This window comes from Conger conger, chromosome 15 (genome assembly GCF_963514075.1).
Source record: "Conger conger chromosome 15, fConCon1.1, whole genome shotgun sequence".
NCBI classification, from domain to species: domain Eukaryota; kingdom Metazoa; phylum Chordata; class Actinopteri; order Anguilliformes; family Congridae; genus Conger; species Conger conger.
The window spans coordinates 15787885-15800752 of record NC_083774.1 but is presented as its reverse complement, the minus strand read 5'-3'; the positions used below and the strand labels follow the sequence as shown (position 1 = coordinate 15800752).

General features: G+C 41.2%; 1 protein-coding gene across 1 annotated transcript; it reads right to left on the bottom strand.

Moving 5' to 3' along the window:
• Positions 1-628: 628 nt before the first annotated feature.
• LOC133111539 (COP9 signalosome complex subunit 2-like) lies at positions 629-8365 on the bottom strand. The gene is made up of 13 exons (XM_061221979.1): positions 8249-8365; positions 6939-7052; positions 6617-6694; positions 6224-6349; positions 5294-5383; positions 4982-5059; positions 4281-4455; positions 3805-3983; positions 3654-3706; positions 3101-3198; positions 2830-2912; positions 2654-2712; positions 629-1332 (listed from the first exon to the last, which is right to left on the bottom strand). Exons 1-13 carry the CDS (start codon positions 8300-8302, stop codon positions 1188-1190), a joined length of 1332 nt encoding a protein of 443 aa, XP_061077963.1. The 5' UTR covers positions 8303-8365; the 3' UTR covers positions 629-1187.
• Between the last annotated feature and the right edge of the window lie 4503 nt (positions 8366-12868).

Below are 12868 nucleotides of genomic sequence, written 5' to 3'. Positions count from 1 at the left end.
TAGCTTTGTTTGCATTGTAAATTAAAGTAAAACATTTTTTAAAGTTATTTTCTGTTCCTCAATGTCACCGATAAGCTTAAATAACTACAGTCTGCTCTATGGGATGAATATACGCCTTTGTTTTCAGTTGCTTACAGGACAGATTTGACAACTGTGCCCACAATAAGCGTGCCAAATTATAAAAGCTCATCGATTTGCAGTCTGCGGTTTTCAACCTCTTCTAATCCAAGGAAGCCCACTCAGACACAAAGACATCCAGTCATGAATTGGAAAGGGTTCTATAAAAAAAAAGGTTTGTTATGAAAGGTTCAGTCTTTGCAAATTAAAGCTGCCGAAGGACGCCAGTGTTGAAACACACGCCTTGGAGTTAATGTATATTCAACCCATGCTTCTGATACCTGGAGGCATTTTAACACTCCTGACATTTGGAACTGGTCAGACGAGGCTGTACTGGAACTCGTCAGTCAAAATTGCACAACAACCCACGTGTAATGGGGTATTTCCAGTAAAGAGTCTCTTCAGCTTCCCAAATAAACAACCTTAAATATGTGGAGAAACGAGGGGGATTTTTTCAAAACACTTGCATCTGAATCTGACAATGAACTTGAGCAATAAAGCAAAGTGTGAAGCAATTTATCAACTTTTTATTAGTTGTCTGATATCTAGGGGCCAATGTTCCACAAATGAGGGCAGATCTTTTGCATTACAGTAAAACCCTGGTTCAGAAACTTTAAATTGGCAGAACACAGCAACGTAGCCATTTACACAGGGGAAAAGGTGTTTCAAAGCAGTTTACATTCCAGGCTAATGCAGGTGGGAGTTTTTTTCTTTTTACATTCTACAGATAAAAGAAATGTGGACTTCTTTAAAAAACATTGAATGAAACAGTGGATGTGTGTAAAATCATGAGGATATTTCCTTCCTTGGCCTTCCATGGTCCCGCACTGTACAGACCACACTGGCACGGGTCAAGAATGCAGCAGATCCGGTGGAATTTTGGTCATTTCTCTTCTGGACCCAAAACTCCAGCAGCAAAACAAACACCAGCCAAACACAGTCAGCACACCAGTCAAGTTCCAGCTGGCCAGACCACATCAACCAAAGGCAGTTTTTTTTTTTTTGCCCATTAGCAGTCTGTTCAAGGTTAATGTCACTGGGTAGTGGCCTAAAGTATCATCACGTGCCAGTCAAGCCAGCTTGCTTACGATGGCTTGGTTGAGGGAATTGAGCTGATTGGTCCATTTGTCTAAAGCATTGTAACGGGCTCCGCCCCTCTTCTGATGGTCTAGCTCCAGCAGCTGGTTGACCTGGTCGATTCGGCCATGGATCGTGCTGAGTGAGACATGAAGCAGGACAAAGGGGATCACCAAATGATTTCTCCTTAAAGGTACAATAGGTAAGATCCCTTCCTATCATTGCAAAAGGCTCACTGACATGTTGACTGGCCCTGGCCTGTGTTTATAGTCCTTAAATTCGGGTTTCAAAATATACAGTTGACGGCCCGACACTCTGTACCAAAACATTGTACAACTGTACAATAATCCAAGCTCAGTGGTTGAAAACTGGTTCTAATTGCCACAGCCAATGGCATTTCAATATCAGCGCATTTACAGAGAAGGGGGAGGGATACACAGTGTTGTGGTTTGAAGGTGTTTGTTGTTGCTATTCCTCTCTTGACCGTTAGAAATCCGAAATTACCTATCGTACCTTTAAATTGCCGTAGAAAATTAAAAATGCGCACAAAATCAAATCATACGTGCTGTGTGGTCAGGGTGATGACTGGCCCCCAGAGTGGTTAGATTGCATTAATTCAATTTCTTGAATTAATCAGATTCATTTGTTTGTCAATCCATTCATTTTCATATAAATATTCCTTGGAATTCAATGTAGGAACGAATCTGTAGTATAACCTATGACCTCCTGTCCTCAACCACTTAATGCAATCTTTGACAAGGGTTTTTTTTGTTTTCAATGCACTCTTTGCTGTTGATCTGAACTCTATGGTTGTGTGCTTAATGTTGTGTGTCACCACTCTAGCCCAGTAAATTCACCTTGCAGGGCTGATAACCCTTGATTTTTAGGGTTAGACAGCAACCAACACAGTGCTAGTAGATTTAATAACCCACATGTTGATTTTTTTGTAGCTGCCTTTTTCCCAGGTAGCTGCAACTGCATCACACATTTAAAATGTATAATTTCAGGTTAAAATTATCAGTCAATTTTTTATCTAAAATGGAAGCACTTCAATATATTACACAGTACATACATTTCTTCTGATTGAACGACATTTCATGAAGTCTTTTGTTTGTCTCTTAAGGCAAACAAAAACCAACAGTGGGAGTCCATGATGTAAAGGACATCAATACAATTGTCTAATTAATAAGGCCAGTGTCAGAATGACAAATGTTGATAATTTTGTCTTGTGATTGCATGCGTGGTACTTGCATCCTAAGTTAATTCCCTAGAACTACTAAACTGTATCAATATACCTGCAATAAGTTTGACCAGACAAAGAAGACAAAGTTAATGAAATAAACTAAATTCCTAAGTATATGAGGAAGTTAAATCTGAGCGGTATATGAAGGAAGAATGCCATTTCCCCATCCCAAATCCACCACTAAGAGACTTTCACAAGGTTTAGAAAACAACTTACTTATCCAAAATGCACTGTACAAGCAAACTTTCTACATCTGCAACGTCAATGTTCAATTCCTGTAGAAAACAGAAAGAGGGTGGTCTCAGATATAAAGTGACATCTTACAAAAGTCACTCCTCTTAAAACAACTTAGTAGATACAATAGAATAGACCAGAAACGGCATTCCTCTTACCTTAGAAATAAAAGGTATGTGAATTCTAGTGTAAGGTTTAATTAATTTGATAAGCACTTGTGTTCTGATATTCCGTAGCAGCTCTGTGAAAGGAGAACAAAATGGCAGGCATTCAAACAAGGCCATATCCACATCAACATCTTATACAGTTCATAAAATGAGGTAATGGAAATGTTTTATTTATTTATTTAAATACCATAGAATTCCCTTCTGTTGAGGTACAGTGCGTGTGTGAGAAGAGGGGCGTGGTGTGGGAGACGCGCTGACTCACCCTCAATGTGCTCCCGTATGAAGGGGTCCGCCATGATGTTGCTGTGGTTTATTCTCAGGATTTTCTCAAACTCAGTGATGTCATTATTCTGGTAGGAACTGGGAAGAAACACAATCATTTTATCAGTGCAATTCCTGCACGGCCGGTCTTACAATCACATTGAAATGGTGTTGTTTTCACAATCCCTCAGAAACGGAACAAGCATTTGGGGATAGAGAGTTCCCCAATAACCACTCAGTGCTTTCTTTTAAAGAAAAGCAGCAGCACAACCTCGATAAACCGAGTCCACATGGATCCCAAAGCAAAGGGAAAAGTCTCAAATTAGAGGAAACGTTTTTTTCAGTCTGCTACGAACAAGAGCAGGCGGTTGACAACAGAACAAAGTACTGAAGAAGAAAGAGAGAAAATGCTTTCTACTGGCACTCTGCTGCTACTCCCTGACAAAAAAAACAACATTTCAGAAAGTCGTTTCATTCAGGTGAAAAATAAGGAGAGAATTCACAATCACTGCAGTGTTTTCAAACACACCAGGACACAGTAAAAGCATCCTTACCTTACTAAGTTTGTCATTGCAAGAATCTCTGGGTCATTTTTATATGGCTTGGCCTAAAAAGAGGAAAAACATAATTCAATATAAAATAAAAAATAAAAAATACGAAGCTTAAAAAAAGCAACAACAAAAAAACAGATGCCGGATCTCTCACCTCCTGAGAGTCGAAAGGGTTTATTCCCGATTTCATCAGCATGTTGGCCAAGACTAAGTACTTCAGACACGTGGTCCTTCTGGGGCTCCCCGACTCATCGTAGTTTTTGAAAGCTTCGAAGAAGTCTGTGTGCGCCTTCTCAAACTCTCCTTCCCTTAAGTGCATTTTACCCCCACATTCTGGAAGAAAGCAAGAAAGAGACTTTAAAGAGAACTGGGGTCGGGTGGGAGAGAGCAGACACCAGTTATCACCCTAACACCCTATGATATGCTATGATATGCAAACTACAGCGTGAGAATTGCAGAAAACGTTTTTGTTTAATCTATTATCAGTCTGTACCTTTCCTGGAGGTGTTAGGTGGACAGAGACTGACACTAATCCAACCTAACCCGAAAAGGCGCCAATCAAATAAAAGGTATTAATTGTATTATTTGGTGAAAGCGCTGAGCAGACGGAGACAGATCTGGCATCAGTACCTCGGATCACGCCCATGATGAGCGGGTGGGGGATGGCGGATTTGATGTGTAAGGACTGCTCGTACAGGGCCTTGAGCTTCTTGTTGTTCTTCTGCGCGGTGTACATCTGGATCTCCAGCGCGTAGATCTCCAGCAGCTGGGTGCCCTTCTTCAGGTCATCCTCTCCGTCATCAGTCTGAACAGAGGCAGGCCGCACGCGCACGCACACACACACACACGCGCACACACACACACGCGCGCGCGCGCGCACACACACACACACACACACACACACACGCACACACGCACACACATACACACAGACACACAGACACACACAGCACAAGAAAACCCCAGGTGTGAGGGTACAGCGAGCTGGCACTATGAAGTCCTTTACTTGGACCAAATCCTTGTTAATGCAAACAGTGGGCTCAGAATGATGTTGACCATAGATCCTTAGTCAAGCCAAATAAATGGTTCAGACAAATTATCTGTTTAAAGATACGGTTTCCTCTATTGCAGCTCGGAAGTCACTAATGTTAAAGACAGAATGAGTCCTATTCCCAGATATTATACAGAAGCACTGGAGGCATTTCATTGCACTCATCACTGAGTCTACTCGCCACCACAGAAGTCAACTTCAGGTGACCATTTTTAATCACCATTTTTATTTTTTCACCATTTTTATCATTTCTTTTCACACGGTGATGGAGGCACCTTACCTGACAGGACTGGTGGAGCTGCCTGAGAATTTTCTGGAGCTTTCCGAACTCCTCCCGTTCCAAATACAGCTTTCCTAGCTTGAATGGGCCAACCGGAAATGAGCACCAAAAACAATGCAATAAATCAAACATAAACAAATAAATCAGAGCACCTATTTTTCAGACTTCCTTCCTATTCAAGAGCTTCTATTTATATTTCAGCTACTGTGGGCCCTCCAACATCATCAATGAAGAACAGACAGAGAAATGTTGCATAGATGCCACACTCTGATTTTTATATCAAACTGCTCAACCCAGAAAAAAAATGTTTACCTTCGTGTTTGTCTTGAACCAGAGCCTGTCATTCTTGGCATCCTTCAAGGCATCCAGGGTGGTTTCATAAAATTCCTGCAGCAAGTCCATCTGTGCATACATGTTGCACACAAAATATATATAAAAATAATCTTGTTATCCCCATTAACCCAAGGAAAAGAAGTGCAGTTATTCCCTGTCGAAAATTAAAGAGTCAGTTTCATGCATAAATTATTTGGCTTTCTTTAGAGGAAATGGATCCTTTCAGTAACTAGCCAACTGGCCTCTCACTGTGGCGGGCAAAAGTAAAACTTGAGCCCTTGATAACTGAATGTGCCTGGCAGTCTGCCATTGAACACTGACCATGCTAGCTCTGAAGGAATGCAAGGGGTACATCCCAAGACTCAAAAAGCACATCCTCCTTTCCTTCACTCATTTCCTCTCCCCATCCCCAAATACGGGGGGGGGAAACTAGAGGAGGAAAGGAGGAAAGATTTTGGGAGTATTGGGACAAACCAGGGACTCCCTATGACCCAAATCTCCTGCCTCAGTGGCGACCCCAGCTGGTGGATGTGCACCCTGCAGACTGCCTGCACAGTGATGCAGTAGCAGCGTCTCAGGAGGGCAGCCCTTCAGCAGGACTGAGGAGTGAAGAGAAGCAGCAGATGGCAGCTTGCACTTTCAAAGACATCTGGTCTGAGATCAGCTGAACTGGGAAAACTGAACGCAGCCATGAGAGAAGAGTACCACTGGACATTCCAATGAGGAGAAGAGAGGAGAGCAAGATAAATTTTAGGCCACACCCTTTCAGCTGAATACAAAAGTCATGCTTAAACCGACTGGAGGCCTACATGACTCGCATAAGTGGCTTAGGCCAACATGTAAATGAGCAACGATTAACATCGAAACAATATTGACACATTGATCCAAAACAGGAATTGCAAAACACACCTGCTTGGAGGTGGAGATGTAGTCCAGGATGGAGTTGATGGATTTTTCCGAGTAATTCCTGGTAACAGCGCTCCGGATATACGTCAGCAGTTGCTTGTACCTGTTCATCATTTCAGGGAAGTTGGTCTGTGGAGTGAAACAGTAAATGCAAGAGCTGCTGCACAGATACAGTCTACATACTGAACATATATTATATACATTTATTTCATTGGTATACATTATTCAATGGCTAGGCCAGTTCATTTTACACATCATTTTAGCAAGGCTTCGTGGCAAGTGTTTCAGTGCAGATGTAAACATCCATTTTCAAACTGCTTCAACCACATGGTTCTCCATGACTTAAACAGTCTATGTTTCAACACAGATTAAGTTTAAGTTCGAAATTTGTCTCACCAGCTTAAAGTTGATTTTTATCATCTGTTTCAGTGCTTTGAAGCCCCATTCTCCCTTTTCTCCTTCAAGCTCCAAGACCTGTCAACAGGGAAACACATAAACACCTGCCAGTGCTTCATGAAAGCTACACCCTCTCACTTGTACATCATTATCGGACAAACTGTGAATTGCAGTGACCCAATTAAAAAAATATATTATCGACTAGCTAGTTTTTTGGCATCACATTGAGTTAGGATTTTTAAATCAACCTTGGCACTGGTCATTAACAGAGATGATGCATAATGTCATAAGATCTCCGTCAAAAGGTGTGGCTGTACTGAACCTTCTGAAAGCTGCTGAGAGCCACTTTGGGGTCATCCTCCTTCAGTGCTTTGGAATTGTAGTACTGGTTCTCCAGGTCAACATTGGGCTCGGAATTACTGTCTTCTGAGTATTCCTCCGGGTAACAAAGAAGATTTCGGATTAGCTCGTATTTATGATTATCAAATCACAGCAATTAAACATAAAAATATCGAACATATTTTCAAATAAATACATTAACAAAGCTAAATGAAATTCATTTTAAATGTTGTTTTTGAAATTCTAGCTAGGTTTGTTCATAATGATGGTGCAAAACCACCCATTGATTGCTGCGATAGTGTCAAACCGCGACAAACAACACTAAGTAGGTTACATTTTCGAAGCTTTGGTAAAACACTTATCACTTTCATACCTACAAAAACTAAGTTAGCATGACTACATAACTGACAAGTTATGAGCGATGGAGCTGGTAAGCTTGTTAAGTAAGTTATAGCTAGCTACCCAACTCTTAACTACAAAACTAGCTCAACCTACGTTGGTGACACTGCAGAGCTAGCCAACTAATATTTTAAATGCTGTAAAAGCACTTACTATAGTCGTCGACAGCTAAATATCAATTTTAAAATTAATACATCCTGTATTAATCCAATATATCCTGATGTATATGAAAGAAAAGTTATAACTCACTACTTAAGTTAGCTAAACAGCAGGTCAGAGGAAACTACCCCGACTCGTCACAGCATGCCAGCAAGTAACCGATGCACCTGCAAGTTAGCTACACTGGCTTCCATGATGCACACATATGCTGGGTTGAAATGTATTCATTAACATTAATATCTAGTTTCCATGTCAGCAAAATTCAATTCAGGCCTCACGCTGAATCGATCTGCACAGTGAAATTGTTTTAGCGTTAGCGAAGAGCACTACACGAGCCTGTTAGCTAGCTAGCTAGCCAGGCAGGTAGGTAGGTAGGCAAGTAGGTAAATAGATAGATAGCTAGCTACACCTACTTAGCTAAATCAGGTCCATTTGTCAGATTGAGTGCTTGGCTAGATATATTGCATCAAGACCGCGAAAACTATATCGACAATGAGTGAAGAAAGTGTTTTTGTATCCGTAAGGCAAACTGACAATCAGAAATGAGAAGGCTGCTAACGTTAGCGAGCTACGTTAGCTAACTGCAAAACATTCCACAGCTGCCAGCATATCAGCGAGCTATATAGTCTCGCTAAATTGATGCTGTACTTGCTGGCGAGCCAGGTAGTAATGTTATGGAAGACTAATCAAGATCACCATTTTACTCTTCATATTTTAATTTTGTTCAGCCCTTACCAGGTCATAATCTTCCTCATCATCGCACATGAAATCATCTTCCATGTCAGACATCTTGAAACCCAGAGCACCCCAGAATCCCTAGCGGCACATAATTAGCGACTCTCAGAAGTTCCAATTAATTCAGTGACAGCTCGCTCCGCATCTAAATTGTATTGTAATTAAATGGATTTCGAGATCATTTTGTAAAATACTAAAAATCTGGGAAAGTAGCACACTAACAGCTGAGAATTGACGGTCTTGTGGATTTCTTTTGACTTGAGGAAGGGATCAATTTAAATGCCGTCACTACAGCACTTCTTGTATTTACAATACTTCGGACTACCGTGTCTTTATTTACGCAGTCTACCTACTGTGTTTCTGACCATCCAGTCATCAACAACTATTATAAATTAAATAATAATTGTGATAAATTACTTATGATAATTACTGCCCATAAGATGGCGCTATTATCTCACTATTTTACTGGTTGCAGTGCCCGGCACAGTTGCGGCCGTGAAAGTAGCTTCCTAAATGTTATTCAGATAGTTCTGTTGATATCACGGGAATAATGCCTGTTGTAATTGGCCCGCAAACTATTCAGTATCATACAGCATTATAGCCTAATTATTTATGAGGTACCTCTGCCACGTATTAATAAGGATCAGACATTATGATGCTAAACAACGGTTTGCTTTCAGAATTTAACAATATGTTACAGTTCGTCATCAAAGCTAAATATTCTTCATGGCCTTCGTTTCCCCCTTTGCCTACGAAATAAATTAAACGTACATGGCACGGATGGTGCAGTGGGTAGCACTGCCGCCTCACAGCAAGGAGGTCCTGGGTTCGAATCCCCGTCGGCCGGGGCCTCTCTGTGCGGAGTTTGCATGTTCTCCCCGTGTCTGCGTGGGTTTCCCCCGGGTACTCCGGTTTCCTCGCACAGTCCAAAGACATGCAGGTTAGGCCGATTGGAGAGTCTAAATTGCCCGTGAGTGTGTGAGTGTGTGAGTGAATGGTGTGTGTGCCCTGTGATGGACTGGCGACCTGTCCAGGGTGTATTCCTGCCTTTCGCCCAATGTATGCTGGGATAGGCTCCAGCCCCCCTGTGACCCTGATAAGCGGGTTCAGATAATGGATGGATGGATGGATTTATCTATAAAGATCAACAGAAAATGATCTGAACAGAATAACAACATTGAATTGAAGTTTCTTTATTCGTTTTAGAATGTAAGATTTTTGGCACAGCGCAACATAGTCAGAGAGAGAGAACTGTAAATACTTGTAAGAACACACAGCCCTGTGGACATATCCATCCAGGCAACCAACCACAACCAACAATACAAACCTAACCAAACAGCTCTATGTTCGGAAAACTAAAAATTACAGAGCCTTTCTTTGAAGTTAGAGATGCAACAAATTATTTGTGATTCCTTTCAGAAAACTTTGCAGATTAATACTGCTCCTCTGTCAAAAAGGAATACACAAAGTTTAATCTGCCGTTTAATATTTGTTTGCCAAAAAGGGTTTTATGCAGAAGCTAATGATGGTAATACTGTGAAAGTAATCTCATTTTTGACAGTTACTCTAAACATTAACAGAGCCTGTTCTGTAAGCTTCCTTCATAGCATTTAACGAGGGAGAAAACGTTCCTGTGTGCTTTTCACAGCGACTTTACATTTTATTATTTGTGTTATTTGTCACATGTTAAAACATTCTCGAATGTAATATATCACAACATATATCATATTGAAATACTATTTATTATGTTTTCAGGGAAGACTCATTGCTGTGCTACATTGACCATAACACATAGAAGACATGACTGAAGAGTTCAGGATTGTGAACAGTGTAGAGTTTATTCTCTCTCTCTCTCTCTCTCTCTCTCTCTCTCTCTCTCACACACACACACACACACACACACACACACTCACAGTCACATTCACACTCACACTCACACTCTCCTGATGAAAGGCACTTTGATATCCAACATGGAAAGTCATGTTGTAAACTGTATATTACTTGTCACAGAAAAGGCCACCCAAAAATAGTACCTGATCTGGTTTGGAGGAGGCTAAAGCCCAACATTCACAGTGCAGAGGGAGACATGAGAAATGCTGTATATTTAGCTGGAAGGAGAACATGCAAGGGAAAGTGAGAGTATCAAAGAATGGACAGTCATATATTCACTAAACATTTTATGTCCTTTTTCATGAACCACCACAGAAAAGACCTACCAATTTGGGAAACCACAGATACAAAGCAATGGTTTTTTAATGGCTTTTAAAAATAACATCTGCCCATTTAAAAGCTTTGAGAGAAATGGGCTCTGGATACTCAAATCTGGCCCTCAAATCCAAATCTGAACCTGGATTTATTTTCTCTAAGATAATTAACTGAATAATTAGTGCTACTGATTTGCCAGATTGTCTTCACATCTGACTCTCAGGTAAAGGGAGGATGAGTTTTCTGACTAACTCTGTGGATGTTAGTGCATAAAACACTGGTGCATGCCGAAAATAAAGTAACAAAATGTATCATTGCTGTTTGCAATTGCTGTTTCTGAGTGATTTGGCAGAACAAAACACCAAATAACAACAATTAGGATCAAATTAGGATCAAATTAATTTCACCTTAATTACACAGTAATATTTGACTCCATCAGTTTTTCTATGCAGCATAAGTTCTTTTTTGGGTACATATGCTTATTCATTATATAAACCTCATAATGCGTTCCAATGATACACAATTGTATTAATCCTATTTACTGTGACTGTATCAGGGAAGTGGAAACGCTACCACAGGAAGATTACAGGACCAGAGGAGTTGACATTCAGCAATGAGTTGGGGAACACTCTATGGACTGAAGCAGTCGGTCCCTGGACGATGCTACGGAAAATATGTCCTCCCTTGGGACTCAGCTATTGCCTGTGCTGGTGCAGCCAGGATTCAGTGAGGACCACCCTACACACCACGTTGCTTTGAGTGCTTCGTCTAGATATGCTGTTCCGGTGCTCCTGCCAAACCGTCTGCTCTGTGGTGAGCAGAGTCTTGTCTGACAGTTTAAGGGAAGGGAGTAACCCTCAGGTGGCGTGGACATAATGACATTTAGATAATACTCAACAAATGTTTCCCCCTCTGTGGAAGAGGACTGTCAGTGTCCGGAACACGTCACCTACAGTAAACTGCAGTTTAGCATGCAAAGCCTGAGCAGATGGATCAGATAATTAGTGTTCTGCACAACCGAAGGGAGAGCATGCTAGCATCTCCGTCATAATCTACTCACTCCTTTGGGTTGCGGGATTTTGCTGCCATTTTCATTGAATTAGAGTGCTATGTGCCATGTTCCAGACAGTCGGCCCTGTCACCAAAACTCACTTTAAAAACAATTTCTGCTCTTCTGCTTTGTGCTCTTTATTTTATTATCTGAAAAGACTTGAGTGCCTTTCAGGCTCTTATTGAATTACTGATGTCGCCCCCTTGAGAATTGTTATTCAGTTAAGTTGTATTTTTTAAGTAATACTTTCAAAATTAAAATGTTTCAAATATAAATCAAAAATTTTTAATGGTGAATGGTGAGAACATGTTGAAAGATTAATTAAAAAGATGAACATTTTGAATTTGACTTGGCATAAAACTTTTAAAAAAAGCCTATTTCCTTGTGAATAATCTTTCAGGTTTTCTACAAGGAAGTTTTTCTGCTGGAATATTGCATAGGCTCCTGGCCTGACGGATAATTGCTCAGTCTCTTCCTTAATGAACACATGTGCTATGCCGGAACAAGCTAATGGTGTCCATGTGAGCAGCGAGGCTCATAGCCTTCCATGGTGCGAGTGACAGCGTGGTGTGAGTGACAGTGTGGTGTGAGTGACGGTGTGGTGTGAGTGACGGCGTGGTTTGAATGATGGCGTGGTGTGAATGACAGCGTGGTCTGAATGATGGCATGGTGTGAGTGACAGCGTGGTGTAAATGATGGCGTGGTGTGAATGACAGAATGGTGTGAATGACGGCGTGGTGTGAATGACAGCGTGGTGTGAGTGACGCGTGGTGTGAATGACGGCGTGGTGTGAACGATGGCGTGGTCTGAATGACGGCGTGGGTGTTCCTACTCCACACGTTCTTGCAGAAGCCATGCACAGCACAGATGTATCAGGCTGTAATTGAGGTTTTTGCACGATATGGTGTAGTTCTTCCCCCACGTTTCTGGTCAGGCGGTGGTGTACGGCATGCTCTACTTGCTGCACTTTTGACCATGAGTGCAAGGTAATGTTTTTCAGACTTTTCCAAGTGGCCTGGACTTTAGCCAGGTGCATAAATTCAAAGAAAAACAAATGCCCACCACCCTCTGTTACTACTTAGCTGAAATGTAATCTGATTTTAGTCAGATTATGCACATTTTATGTCATGCTTTTTCGTGTTACATTCACATTATACTACAAATTGAATAAATATTTGTGCCGTTCTTTTGGCAGAATGGACTCGGCATCATGTGGCTGTTTTCAGAACAGTCAGTAATTAGCTGAGGAGCTGAATGGTACTTGAAAAGACTGGCGCCGTTTACCGGTGCCGTTTATCCGTGTGCGCGTCTTATTGACAGGAAACACAAATTTATTTGATCAGTAAGAATTGTTTATTCTGTGA